The sequence below is a fragment of the Squalius cephalus genome, assembly GCF_949319135.1.
Source record: "Squalius cephalus genome assembly, chromosome: 20".
Lineage (NCBI taxonomy): Eukaryota > Metazoa > Chordata > Actinopteri > Cypriniformes > Leuciscidae > Squalius > Squalius cephalus.
Window position 1 is genome coordinate 3,481,844 of NC_137141.1, and position 15,884 is coordinate 3,497,727.

Genomic DNA, 15,884 nt, shown 5'->3' on the forward strand with positions numbered 1-15,884 from the left:
TAACGGAATGAATTGATACACCATTTTACTTTATGCAGTATGTGGGTAAAATGGGCATAAATTAATATTCCCATTCAATGCAATGTATCTATAGACTGTATCTAATGTGCACATTAATGTGTTCTTGGAGCAACATTTAATGGAAAAAGAAGTGTAATAATTGGAGTAATAATTAGCAACATTTTAATAATAATATCTAATATTTCATAGGAATATTGATGTATATATTATATTATATTATTTCCATATTCACTTGTTGTGTCTCCCAAAATGCCTGATAAACATGATTTGAGTCCTGATGTCTCTACAGTGGACATGTATGAAATCAACGTCCAGTTCTGGAACAGAAAGTCATTGTTTGATTTGAAACCCTATAACGTTTTCCTGAGATGTTGGTTTATGAAATACAATTTGAAAAGTAGTCCGATTTAAATTATAATTACAATATATTATCATATTTCCATAAGAGTGCTACATTTGATCACATTGACATTTTTAAAGACCAAGGAGAAGTTGTTTTCAACATTTGGTATCTCTGAAAAGTCCTGAATGTGCTCTTTGCAGGACAACCAGGTTGTGTCATGTGACATGTATGATGTCAGAGAAATTCACTAAAATATAATGTCCACTACAGTGGACAAAAGTCTATTTCTGGGTCCCAGGAGGATAATATATGTTTCTATTGGATCAAAAAGCATCCATCAGTCATATTGTAATACTGTCTTTAGTCTGAGATAAGTGTCCTGTACGGTTGGCGGGTCCTGCAGTCTGTTAGTACTATCACACGTCCTCCACTGATCACATGACTGATGTTCTGGCACATTCAGTAGGCTTCAGTTGATGGGTTTTATTGAAGGACTTCGACCTTCCGTAATAATACTGTGATGTCCAGCATCAACGAACACACAGTGAGATCTCTCGGATCAGACGTGTCTGTTACAGAGACACTTCTACTAGATTAATACTTCTGATCATAAAAACATTAGGTCAGATCTAAGGAACCATCATGCAAACATGATACATTCCCCAACACATTAAAACATATTAATCCTCATTTATGAAACACAAGCAGAACAATAACATTTTTTAAATGTTAATCGTTCATATTTGTGTGAATTGAATGGTCTACAAAAATGTATTTTACAAAATTGTGTGTGATGAATGATTCCCACTGAGTGCTGTGGGTTAATGTGGGATCACGAGCTATCGGTCAGTTTAAACACTGCAGGAACAACTACGGTTATTAGCAGAATGAAGAAAACTTTCACTTGTGCTTGGGCAGTTCAGCCTGAGCCGTCATTCAGGACACTGTAGATTTGTAGATACTGAACGATTTCCCGTCTTGGGAATGCATGGATGAGTCCTGGACAGAAGAAAAAAGAAACTTAAATTTAACCATCCATCACTACCTCAGTAAGGAACACTAAACATAATATTAATGAAATCTACAACATAATGCACAGAAATAACTGTAGAAATAACAAGGAAAACTTATTTGACATTACACACTGTTTCATTCGGTAATAACTTCATGCCTTATAGTCACATTTATCAGATTAGAGCTGGCCGCTAATGTAGTTCACATTTTGCGCGATACAAGCAACCAAGCAGTCGAGGTTTTCTATATCGTGTATATCACCCTAACTGTAGTGAATACATGTGGATAAAGATCCTGACATTATCCACAGACACACGTCTTGCAAAGAAATTCTCATGTTTGCAAAAGTAGAAGAAAATTTAATTTGCTTGTTTTATCTAGTTTATAGATTTAGAACTGGCCAAACTAAGCTGAATCTGATATACTTTTTATTTTATTTTTTTGGAGACCTGTGTGTGTGTGTGTGTGTGATTTTATTTACATCTTTATATAAATGTTTGATGATTATTTATTTTTCAAACAAATATTACTCTATGTATGTTTGTAACACATTGGCTTCCTCTAAAGATGTAATAAAACAGTTGTTTATGAATGTTTTTACTGTATACACCCTCCAGGCACACCAGCTCTCTTCTTTCACCTGATGCTCTCTCGTGCACTTTGAACCCTGAGTTTATCCTTAAGTGTTAAGGTAATACTAATATTACCTTTCATGCAGTGTGCAATAAAGCTGTTTGTGGACATAAAAGTTTTAAATACAAAGTTTTAAAGATCAAGGTGCACAACAACAAATAAAGTTATTGTCTCCTAAAAGAAAGAAGTGATTCTGAACTGCCTGAAACGAGTCGTCAGTAATTCCAATCTCACTTCCTGTTGCATAACTAATGTAACTATTTTGCATAATGCCAGCCTGTGGTCTTCATTGGCTGCCAGTGAATCCAATGGCTATTGGATCAAACCAGTAACCTTCTTGTCACCAGCCGTGACTGTAACCACTACACCACACCACTCCCTATAACCACCAGAGGGCCATGTTGGGTTTTTAGTTCTGTTCATTGGTTTACATGTGGGGGTTTTCACCCTGTTTTGTGTATTTGACTCCATTCCAGAATCTAGTGTAACTTTTCTAGACAGCTGCTCTCCAAGATCTCATTACAGCGTTGGTAAACCACCCAGAAGTCCACTTCAAAGTTAAATAAAAAAAGGTTTAATATGTTTTAGTGCTGTGCAACGATTAATCACATCCAAAATAAAAATTTGTGTTTACATAAAATATGTGTGTGTACTGTGTATATTTTGTATGTATAAATACACACATATGCATGTATATACTGTATATATTTATACATAATTTAAATAAAAATATTGTATATAAATAACACATTTTTCTTCCATATATTATATACATGATGCATGCGTATATATATATATATATATATATATATATATACAAAATTTCAGACACCCTATCAATCATAATGTGATAACTGCATGACAGCATTCCTGGTTTGGTACAGGACAATCTGTTCTAATTTATATTCTATGAGTTTAAAGTCACTAATAATGTCCAGTTATAACATACTTACAGCGTTCACCTCTGTCTGAGACTTTTGGTTGGCCTTCTGTCGCCGCAAGTCAGATTTTATAAACGCTGTGAGGCAGAGAAACAAAGTCTGATCATTGAAAAGTTGTCCATTTTTACAGTTAATTTGCATTCACACGTATGCATTTGGCAGATGCTTTTTTCCGAAATAACTTGCATTGCTTTGAAGGCATACACTTGATCATTTCATGCCTTCCCTGGGATTCAAACCCATGACCTTGGTGTTGCTATTGTCTGAGCTACAGGAATATCCTATTAATACTGACCCAGGCTGTATTTAAAGATCCCCCTGCAGTCAATCATTTTATCCATTAAATCTAATTTTTGATCACCAAAATTACACATTTAAATGTTTTCAAAAAAAAAATGTCTTCATGCCTTAAAATATCTTGAATGTAACTCGACACCCTTGCTTCATTTAGTATACTTGGTTCTATGAATATGCAAATGAGCCCCGCCTCCACTCACTCACTCAGCTCAGAGATCCACTGGTTGACGATCACACGTTGATCTAATTGGTTACAAGGTAGATTTCAAAGCGTGTTTTTGAGACTGTCTTTGGTTCACTGCAGTTTTAAGGAGAAAATGGTGTCGACTTATGAATTTACACATGGTTTGTCTTAAAGCGTATTAAAAACACCACATAGACATATAAACAACATTAAAAGCTGGATTTTCACCACAGGGGGATTTTAATACACTTACAAAATGACCACAGCGATATCATTGTAATATGATGCCAGGTCTGGTGCTTTAATATGTAACATGGTGCTGAATAATAACTATATTCATGCACTACAGTTCATGCTACTCTAAGATACTTCAAAGAAGTAGTTTTCAACACACTGGTCATTCAGATGAAAATAAAACAGATCAATGCAAATAACAAAAAAAAAAAAAAAAAAAAAAAAATTACTAACCATGTAATCCTGCATAGTTAGAACAAAATAAAAACCTCCCCATGTCTTTTGTTGTTGATGTCAATGGTTGTGTGTCCAATCAAACTCTCCTTATGTCAATTACTGTAATTGCAATCTTCACCACCTCACTAACCCTAACTACGGTTGAGCTGATGTTGTGTCGGGCTGGTCCAGTCACAATGTTTACAATGTTCAGGGAAATCGATCTTACTTATACAGTAGTCGACATATTAAAGTGGGATAAAAGAAAGACTTTTAACCTCACACACATCATCATTATATGAATGTATTAAGTATTTATTTGATTGTGTTGATGTGGATGTTGTGTTTTGTCATTGTTGTGTGTATAGCAAAGCCAAAGACCAATTTTCAGCCAAGGCTGGACAATAAAGTACAACTAACTAAGCAAAATCAATTGATAAGCACTGCTTCAAAGAATGTCATGAAACACTGCAAAATGATACTTTGCATTAAAAAAATATTGTTTAAACCAGAAACCACGATTTTCAGTAAGACGGTATAAAGAAGGCACTTTAAATGAATGACACGGTCATTTAGTTTTTCTCAGCATGTATAAAACAACCATACCCTGCTTGTTTAAGTGTGCCACTGTGGCGCAACAAGCTGAAGTCATGTGTAATAAAACATCACATGTGCAGAAGACGAGTGCAACTGTTAGTGGTCACATGTTGAGCGTCATTTGATGAGTTTCTACCTGTCATGATGGAGCCGATGAAGAGGAACACACAGAGGAAGATGTTGCCGGCCAGTGTGCTGAAGTGATCCAGGATTTTGCCTTGAATGATGGTGAAAGCGATTCCAAACATCTGCACACATCAGGAAGATCGTGAGCATGTGCGCATCTCTCATGTGCCGGGAGCTGTCATGGATTTAGATGTGACTTGCATAAACACATTTTGGAAATGTTACCTTGTGAAAGCAAACTGAACCATGAAGAAAATGCAACATTGTAATAATTTTAAAGGAGTAGTTCACTTCAGAATGAAAATTTCCTGATAATTTACTCTCCCCCACGTCATCCAAGATGTTCATGTCTTTCTTTCTTCAGTCGAAAAAAAATTGAGGAAAACAGTCCAGGATATTTCTCCATATAGTGTCTTCAATGGGTTGAAGGTCCAGATGTGAGTTTCAGTGCAGCTTCAAAGTCTCGACACAATCCAGCCGAGGAATAAGAGTCTTATCTAGACAAACCATTGTCAAAAAAACATTCATGTACTTTTTAACCACAAATGCTTGTGTGATGGCAAATAAAATTATATATATTAGCATTTGATCGAGTGAAATAAGTATTTGATCCCCAACCAACCAGCAACAATTCTGCCTCCCACAGATCGGTTATGTGCCCATGTGGAACACAGCTTAGTCCTGTCACTTTAAGAAAGTACTCCTAATGTCCTAATGTCAGCTCGAGCTGTCAAAGGATATCAGGGACAAGACTGTAGACCTGCACAAGGCTGGAATGGGCTGCAAGATCATCAGCAAGAAGCTTGGAGAGAAGGAGACTTGTTGGTGTGATTATTCGGAAATGGAAGAAATACAAAATGAAAAATCCATCGCCCTCGGTCTGTAGCTCCATGCAAGATCTCGCCTCATGGGGTAAGGATGATGAGAAAGGTGAGGGATCAGCCCAGAACTACACGGGAGCAGCTTGTTAATGATCTCAAGGCAGTTGGGACCACAATCACCAAGCAAACAATTGGTAACACACTACGCCGCAATGTATTGAAATCCTCCAGCGCCCGCAAGGTCCCCCTGCTCAAGAAGGCACATGTACAGGCCCGTCTGAAGTTTGTCAGTCTATATCTAATGATTCAGAGAAGGCTTGGGAGAAAGAGCTGTGGTCAGATGAACCAAAATCAAGCTCTTTGGCATCAACTCAATTCGCCGTGTTTTGAGGGAGAGAAATGCTGACTATGACCCCAAGAACACCATCCCTACAGTCAAGCACGGAGGTGGAAAGTCTCCTAGCCAGTCTCCAGACCTTAATCCTACTGAAAATCTGTGGAGGGAGCTGAAACTTTGAGTTGCCAAGTGACAGCCAAGAAACCTTAAGGGTTTAGAGAGTATCTGTAAAGAGGAGTGGACCAAAATCCCTCCTGAGGTGTGTGCAAACCTGGTGACCAACTACAAGAAACATCTTACCTCGGTGCTTGCCAACAAAGGTTTCTCCACAAGTACTTAGGCATGTTTTGCTTGGGGATCAAATACTTATTTCACTCACTGAAATGCAAATCAATTATAACCTTTTTATAATGTTTTTTTCTGGATTCTTTTGTTGATATTCTGTCTCTATCCGTTAAAATAAACCTACCATAAAAATGATAGACCCTTCATTTCTTTGTAAGTGGGCAAACTTACAAAATCAGCAGGGGATCAAATAATTATTTCCCCCACTGTATTCAGTTACATAATTTTATTTGCCACCACAATTTGGCGTAGTCGGCAGGATTCCTTGGATGTGCCTCTTGGACCTGAGAGCGGACGTGTTTGGCCACCTGGACTGAGCAGTTCCAGCCCTACCTCGTAAGCTTGAGAGACGAGGGGCCGACCGCCAGGGTCCAGGAGGAACACCACTGGAATCATAAAAACAACTGAAGTGGCACAGACTGGTAAGAGACTCAATTAAATTATAAAAAGGTCCCTGAGAGGGAGTGACTCATGATGGTTGATGAAACTACGGAAAGTGTTGGGGAAGTGAAGTGACCCTGAGGGTCTAGGTGACCAAAACCAGGTTATTTAGTTATCCACCTTGTTTTGCAACGCGGAAGTAATTACAATGACGTACTTCCTTCTAATGTGTTAGACTTCCGTTTCGCTAGCCGTTAGGTAAGAAGCCATGTTGTGGGAGCACACACAAAACACTATTAAACACCGTGAGGGTTAATATTTATCACCCCCCTGTGTCACATCGCAGAACTAGTGCAGGACAAGCATTTATGGTTAAAAAGTATATAAATGTTTATTTTTTTAATAAAGTGACTGATGGTTTGTCTAGATAAGACTCTTATTCCTCGGCTGGATCGTGTCGAGACTTTGAAGCCGCACTGAAGAGAACTGCACTGGGGAGAATAAATGATCAGGAAATTTTAATTCTGAAGTGAACTAATCCTTTAAGTCCCCGCTTCGGAACAAAGCAGACGGTCTACAGGTCTGGGATCAGAGAGTACATGCATGACCTGCGCTGAGCAGTTGAGCAGTCCTGACGATGTTCCCTCTGACTCCGGGTACGTGAGCTCCACTGCAAACTCGAAGCCCAGCGGAAGATAACCCGTCATGAAGAACCTGCGCTCACACGACACAAGAATCACAACATGTGTGAAATTGGTTTAAACCTTGAATTTGGATTTATTATTAATCAAAAATATTTCATTTTACAAAGAAAAAACATTAATACAAAGTAAAACGACTAGTTATTATAAAGATCTGCCATACTTAAATATTTATTTATTTTTTTTGCTTTTTAAAATCACCATCACTGTATGCAGCATGACTGGAAATAGAGGATATTTATCAGTCAGCCATCAGCACATGTAATTTTTTTTTTTTTTTTTAAACATCTATATTTAGATGTGGATCCAGATTAAATGTTACTTCATGGTCAGTATGTGTAGAAGTGGATGGTTTGCATGGATCATTCTCTATTCTTTTTGATGAGTATCATATTTGATCCAGCAGGCATTTATACTTATATTTATATAAAAAATAAAAATTCTGATAACTTATAATGTATATCAATGAGATCTTTATAACAGTAAAGCAGATACTTACATAAAATGCATATAAATATAATTTGTCACTATATCTGCAAATAATATCTCTGTCACGGTTTGGTTGAAACAGGATGTAATAAGTGCATCAGGATCAGAAAACAGAACAAATCAAAGACACAAACAAGACACAGCTGACATGACTAATAAAACAATAAGTAACCCGGGAACTAAGGGGCTGTTTACCGTTTTCAACTAAAAACGTAAAACTTTTTATGCGTTTTGGCCGTTCATTTACACGACAACTGCGTTTTGGGACACAAAAACTTTTGAAGACAGGTTTAAGTTTTTGAAAACGGTCTCCGTGTAAAGAACAAAAACGTGAATCTCTGAAGACGATGACGTCATGCACATGCATATTACGTGTTCAAGCTATAGTGTTTCATCGCCATCTAATGACCTGGGAAGCAGAATACAGCGTTTTTAGTCGTTTTCGCTGATCCATGTGAATGGATCGTCTTGACAATGGTGTCGTCTGTATGCGGAAAACTCAAAGGAAAAACTTCTCCGTTTTAAGCATATCGTTGTCGTGTAAACGTAGCCTAACTAGTGGGGGGAAAGGAACAAAGAAAACAGCAAAAAGAGCAAAAACCAACTCACAGTAAAACTCAAACACAGATAAAACATAGCAGAACCCTGAAAATGTCTTAGTAAGATGATATTTAAATGCTTAGTTTCATGATCAAAGCTCTGTAGTTTTGAAACATTTAATGCAATGCAATATAATGATGATTGAGAGATGAACAAATAAACATTCCTCAAAAGCCTGATGATCATATTTGATATGCATGATTATGATAATAAATGATGTATGATAATCAAGTAAAGCGAAGCTGCTTCAGTCCAGCTGAAATATTACTAACAATATCAAAGATATTCTTGCGTTTCCTTGATAAATCAGGGCAGATTTGACACAGAAAGACTCGTGAAGCTCGAGCTGAAGGAGGACGCTTGTACAATTATACTGAAAGACTTTTACTTGATAACAGAGTCTAAACTATCAGTCAGAGACAGAAGGACTGGAGGAGATCGAGTGCGACAGGTTTATCAGATCATGTTTAGCATTTAGAGATCTTTGCGAATCAACTATGAAACAGTAGGCTTCAAAGGGTTAAAATAAATAAATAGTCTATGCTATTTTCCTCAACTATTTTACAAAACAGTGTGAAAATTATTATTCACCACATTAATGCATAAAAAATATTCTTTTAAAATGAATGACAAAATCAAGCCCCGCCCACTTTTGTTCTTGTTCCAGAAGCGTTTCACTCGGATATTCATCACAATAGGGAAGAAAAGACTTTTGTTTCATGCCGACTTGATTGTCCTAACATATTTGTGCCCAGTGCATGTTGCAGCTCTTACCCCAGAACTCCTGATGTGAGGAACACGACCCACAGATGACCCAAGTTCAGGGTGAAGGCATAGATCACCATCCCCACAAACGACAGCAGATAAACTGAGAGAGTCGTCTGCCTGGCAAGACAAAGAGGAAGATAACAATTCCAGTCATTTCTGTGAGGACAAAAGTTTTATATACACATACAAGAGAATTTTGTCCAGCTTTGTTGCAGCAGCTGTTCCAGCATCACAATAACCCTGTGCAAAAAGCATCACATACTACAGGTGATAGTATAAATAGTCCTACAAAATATGGAACTCCAATAGTGATAATGTCATTTACAAAACATGTTCATTGGCAGTGATTTGTCATACATTAGGGGAAAAAGAAGAAGAAAAAATATCATGAAATATCATGGTTGTGACAGAAAATATATGCACACAATATAAGCATGGTTATAAATGAAGAAATGGGCAATATCTAAGTCAAGATGAAGGCTGGCTTTAATATTGTCTGATTTTATTTTATTTTCATATCTGACAGCGTTGACAAGAAGTTGGAACACAGCTGAAAAGCCTTATAAATGAATGGAGTTGTGACATGCAACGTGAACAGATAACACCCTGCCGATTAATGAACGCTACCGTTGTTGTGTTGTCCGTCCGGACCATAGACTGTAAAAAAATGTGGACGTAGTGTCCGTGACGTCACCCGTAGTGTTTCTGAAGGGCATTTTTGAAGCCTAAAGTGGGCGGAGCCGGCCGTCGCCTTCTTGGCAACGCGCCACTCCCGGATAACTGAAAATGGGCAAAGAGGCGGGACGTGGGTGAAGCTGAGGTGCCTGTTTGCTGAAACCACACCCGCCTAGCTCGACGCGATCAAGTTGAGCTAATGCTATATGCTACTCAGTACCGTCGCAAGAGCTGTGCCAAGTGTGCAACCGCACAGGGCCTCGTGCTAAAGTGACAGCTGACTTGATGATGTAAAGACAATAGAGATGTTTTTTCACATGTTTTTGCCCTTTGAAATACTATAATAGTTAAAAGACCTATGTGTGTCGTGATGCTGTATTATTCTGCTAGTTAAAATTTATTATGCACTAACTTACAATATTGCTCTGAGTGTGTGTGTGTGTGACAGTGATTTGACGCACTTGAAATCCACGCTCATTCAAGGATGTGCATTTATTGGACGGAGAGAAAGCACTGACAAATGCAGGATTTCACTATGCGCACAAGTTTTTTTTTTTTTTTTACACTAAAAAGTTAAATAAGCATATCTAGTCTATCTGTTTCGTGAGAGCAACGGTATCGCAAAATGAGTGTAGCCTCTATATCTATACATGTTTTTAAATCTGAAAAATCCAAAAAGCAATGAAATTGTCAGAAATCCATTAGTGGTTGAGGAGATTCCCCCTTCCATGTAAAGCGCTTTGAGTGCCGAGAAACACGCTATATAAATGTAATGAATTATTATTATTATTAGTGCACGTTCACAGAGGAAAACAACTGAAAACTGCTGGTTGTTCTTTCGATACTCGACAACGACGGAATCCAAAGGTGTGGGCGAAGGTATAATGCGTGTATTAAATTGTATGAAATAATCCCGACAAAAGCACAAACACGACAGAGATGGCAAATTCAGCAGCTTAAATAAGCTGAGGTGACGTGACGGCTAACAGCAGACAAACAGTCATTAGCAACAGCAGCGGCAATCCACCTGTCACTCAAGTGGCCATTCCCTTAATTATGCAGAGCTTTAAAGGCCGTGTTGCAGGTTTTTTTTTTTCATCGAATTTGTGCAATTTACTTGTTGGTAATAAACATTTAAACTGTTATTCATTGTATTTTATGTTGTTGGGTATCACAAAGCGGAATATAATACGAAAAAGTATGTACTATCTTACAGCGGTTTGCAACGATTCTCCTTTCCCCCACAATGCCATTACGTCACGTTGGGGAGAGAATTTACCAAAGCCCGCGGCCCGCATTGAGAGTGACTAGAGAGACGAGTAGCAGAAGAGAGTATTCAGATAACGTTAGCGCAGATTATAGATAAATACATAGATATAGATAGACAGACAGATAAATAGATAGATAGGCTAGTATAGAGAGATAGGCAGACAGCCAGATAGCATAACGTTAGCATAGATAGCTAGCAGCTAGATAGATAAATATATAGAAATATATAGGTAGATTGACAATGGCGAACTACTGTTTGTGCTGGGTGTAAAAACTCTGGATGCTGAGTGAGGCACGTCACATCTGGTCGCGGGGTGAGCTCGACCAGCTACCAAAACGCACTCACTTCACTACAGCACAACAAGCTTTCCAACGCAGTTTCCATGGGTTTATTGGGTGTATGCATCGCCGGCGCCCACACAAGCACCTGCCAAACACAGCGACAGACACGCGGCGGCTACGTTTGCAACAACATTTTCACCGGAGGAAGAGATAAACGCTTAGAAACGCCCATATAGCTAGCATGATGCCTTCTATTTCTAGATGACAAAGACAAAGTTTACCAGTACTACAACACTATGACAAAGGTTACCGGTACTCATCTGAACTAACGCCATGATCACTGCCACTAGATATAAAGAAAACGTTGATTTTTCACTCGGTGCTATTCAATGACAGTAAAAAAATAAAATAAAAAAATGTGTCGTTATTGTGCACTGCTGCTCGTAGACTAGCTCCAGTGCTCATTGCTGCGTTGCTAAATGATAGCAACTCACCAGTCCAGGACACTTCACCAACTCTCCACTCATTCTCTTTGGACCATGCATTTAATTATTAAGTATTTACGACATTGTGGGGGCGTTCAATTGCGTTCAACTCGTAAATACGATCTATACGAGATGGCTTGAACGCACCATAATACTAGGCTGAGGCTACCTTTCCTCCACTTCTCCCCAACGTGACGTCATCACCGAATTGCGTAAAAAAAAACGTTAATACCAAAAACGTAAAAAACTAGTCTTTAAGACCATTTTTGGGACATTTTAAAAATGATATACATATCTTGAGTGATTTATGTACCCATTAATCGACAGTGGTGGTTAACCTGCAACATGGGCTTTAAGGCTTAATATAATTTAAACGGATGAGTTATATATATATATATTAAAAAGAATCCCCCCCCCCCCCTTGTCATGAAGGGCAAAATTAGCTATATAGACCTATACCAATTTTTGTACCAGGCTGTAAACATTTTTTTTCTGCTGTAAAGTTGGGCAGTTTAACATGGGGGATTTATGGAATAATAATAATAATTCATTACATTTATATAGCGCTTTTCTCGGCACTCAAAGTGCTTTACATAGAAGGGGGAATCTCCTCAACCAACACCAATGTGTAGCATCCACCTGGATGTTGCGATGGCAGCCATATTGTGCCAAAACGCTTACCACTATATATATATATATATATATATATATATATATATATATATATAGGAATGATTAGGAGGCCATGATGGTTCCTGGTCATGACGTTAAACTTATCCAAATAGGGTCTAGCTCGGGTAACCTACCAGAGGATCATAGATCAATAGATCAATATGGTTATTGGGGACCGACCTAGTGTAACTATTTAAGTACCTGGGCAGCAGCAGTGCTACTTTAACCCCACTGTGGCAAGTACAGAGTTCAACTCTGGAAAGGTGGAGGGGACGATACGTAGGCGAGTAAAGGGAGACCCTTGAAAAGTGACCTGCGACCCTTCGTGGAGTAACCTAGCAAAGAATACAATATGGAACCACAACACAATTCAAGAGATGCTGGCACGGTCGTCGCCCATTCGAAAAAGGACCGTGGTGGCAGGTCGGCCACTTTTCCCGGCACTGGTTATATCAAATCAGCAAAGAGTGGCAACATCAAGCAGTTCAGCGTTGCTTCCTATAACGTTAGAACAATAAACTACACCATCTGCAGCGAAACAGGCGAGCTCATCACGCACAAAGTTGATCGAATCATGGCCGGCTGCTAGAAACATCACATCGACCTTGTAGCACTTCAAGAGCACCGACTCTGAACACCTGACTCAGTGGGCTACAAGAAATACATCAGCTGGACGATGGCTCATACAGATTCATCGGAAAGCCACGGATCAGCCTTGCTATAAAACACCAGAATCGCTCAGTCGATCATCTCCGTCACGACTAAATCAGAGTGCATAATTGCCATGCATTTAGAAGGCAATCCTAAAATATGCTTCGTGTCCGCATACACCCCGACGGAGACATCAGATTCTTCAGCAAAAGACAGGTTCTATGACGATCTCAACGAGCTGATAAAGTCAATTCCGCCACACACGGTCACCATTCTTGCCGGCAACTTGAACACAAGAATTGGTAAGGACAGTCATGACACCAATCCTAGAGTGGTAGACAACTTCAGCTATCACGCAATCTCGAACAACAATGGTCGAAGGCTAATCAGCATGTGCAAGTTTTCAAGCCTGCACCCAGTGAACTCTTGGTTCTGAAATCGACCAACGAGACTGCGCACATATAAGAGCCCAGAAGGAGACTTCGCTCAACTAGCCAACATTGTCTTCAACACCAAGTGGTGGAAGTCAGTCAAAAACTGTCGTGCTTACAACACCTGCGCCATTGGATCAGACCACAAGATGGTGAGCGCCAAATTCAAACTGGTGCTGAGAACAGCAAGAAGCTCATCCATCGCCAGGTGCACCTTTCAGAATGACAAACTGAAAGACGTGAACATCCAAGCGAATTTCGACCTGGAACTTCGCAATCAATTCGCCGCTCTTCTTGACAGATCAAGTCAAACCGAAAACGCCCAGAGCCTAATACAGCAAATAGCAGACACACTCAACACTGCTCTGGTAGCAGCGAGTGAAAAGGTCCTGTCAGGACCTCGGTTTAACGTCTCATCCGAAGGACGGTGCTCTTTGACATTATAGTGTTGCCATCACAATACTGGGGCATTTGGACCCACACAGACCACAGGGTGAGCACCCCCTGCTGGCCTCACTAAAACCTCCTCCAGCAGCAATCTGGTTTTCCCAGGAGTCTCCCATCCAGGTACTGACCAGACTCAACCCTGCTGTGCTTCAATGGGCAACCAGTCTTGGGGTACAGGGAGATATGGCTGCTAGCAAAAATTTGGAATTGACTCCCAAAAGGGAATTGACTCCCTTTTGAGCCTGTCTCTTGCGGCCAGTCGATGAACTGCAGTTTAAGTCACTTCCGTGTTGGCTTCACAAGAGAGACTGGAAGGTTGCTGCTCGGTCCGGACTAACAAATACTTGCCCTGGATCAACGGCCAAAACCTTCGCAGGGCCGTAAATACAGCCAGCAACTGATGTACCAATGCTGATGCATCCTGGGCCCTGTCCAAGGCCCTAAAGCTGCTCGCCCTTTGCATACAGCACCCCAACCCCTTGTTGAATGTGTCTGTTGGACAACAACACATCTTGTTCAAGGGGAACCCCTGCTTGTAGAAATGTAGACAAGGTCTGTCCAAGGATTAAAAACGCGGCAACAGATGAATCTGAATCTGAAGCCAGTGCTGAAGCGGTCTCATATGCATCAACCTGGGTTGTGTATCTGCAGCCGAGGACACCATATACCTCTGAAATTGTTTCACTGTTTTACACCTGAATTAATTCAGGCTGTTCAGCATGGACTGAGCATGTTCTGCCTTGAGACGCGATATAGTGACTGAGTCCAATTCCGTACCGAGAAAAAGATGCTCTGCACCAGGGACAGCTTGCTCTTTTCTCAGTTGACCCGAAGCCCCAACTGGCTGGTGTGTTCAAGAACCAGGTCCCTGTGTGCACAGAATAAATCTCAAGAGTGTGCTAGAATTAGCCAGTTGTCGAAATAGTTGCGTACAAGGACCTTGTACTGATATGCTTATCCCTCAAAGGTAAACCGTAGGAACTGTCTGTGCCAAGGGAGAATAGAGACTTGAAAGTACATGTCCCTCAGGTCTTCGCCGCAAACCAATCTTAATGATGATCGTATGTGATCCTGCGTCAGCATTTTGAATGGGAGCTTGTGCAGCTCCGGTTTCAATACTCGCAGATCTAAAATTGGCCGCAACCCACCACCTTTCTTTGGTACCATGAAATAAGGGCTGTAATACTCTTTAGTCATCTAGGCTGGAGGGACAGGCTTTATCGCATCCTTCAGCAGAAGATCCATGACAAATGTATATTTGCCTCACACCAAGGTGAAAAGGAAACTGTTGAACCTGGGCAGGCGCCTGGGAACTCAAACGAATAGCTGAGTCGAATTGTTCTGATGAGCCAGCGTGACGGGTTGGAAGCGTTAACCACTCGTCTGAACTTTGCACAAGGGGCACCAAGGGAACAACAGTTTTTGTTTGTGATGTATCGCAACGAGGTGGAGCAACGTCACCTTCCGTCTGTTTCTCCACCGCTGAGGACTGCTGAGCAAAAGTCCTCCCCAGTGTTGCCAAATAGGCCCCCTTGGGAGATGTCGCAATCTCTTGGCATCCCTCATCCCCGCAAGGTTGAACCATAGATGCCATTCCTGGACCATGAGGTTGGTAACTTTCTTACTGTATAGTACTACTCGGGGCATGTAGCCAAAATATAGCATAATTGAGCATGAACCACATACAACTTTACATTTGGCTTCATTATCTAGACAAAACACTCCAAGAAGTTCAAGAAAATTCAAGAAATTAAAATAGAAGAAAAAATTGTTTAGCCGAATACATAGGCAAAATAATGTAAAATAACAAATGATTGCATAGGAAATTTGGATACATGATTTTACAGATCTCAAGTGATTATTTAGAGACAGTATAGGATTAGAATTGGACTGTACAGAAAAAGAGTACATTTGTCTGTTTCAA

General features: G+C 39.9%; 1 protein-coding gene across 1 annotated transcript in view; it reads right to left on the reverse strand.

Moving 5' to 3' along the window:
- Positions 1-660: 660 nt before the first annotated feature.
- flvcr2a (FLVCR choline and putative heme transporter 2a) overlaps positions 661-15,884 on the reverse strand; it is a 39,610-nt gene continuing 24,386 nt past the window's right edge. Inside the window, exons 6-10 of the mRNA XM_079853197.1 lie at positions 9,055-9,165; positions 7,099-7,204; positions 4,617-4,728; positions 2,965-3,029; positions 661-1,363 (exon numbers count right to left, since the gene is read on the reverse strand). Coding sequence (XP_079709323.1) covers positions 1,301-1,363; positions 2,965-3,029; positions 4,617-4,728; positions 7,099-7,204; positions 9,055-9,165 — 457 coding nt within the window. The 3' untranslated portion in view covers positions 661-1,300. The remainder of the gene's footprint in view (positions 1,364-2,964; positions 3,030-4,616; positions 4,729-7,098; positions 7,205-9,054; positions 9,166-15,884) is intronic.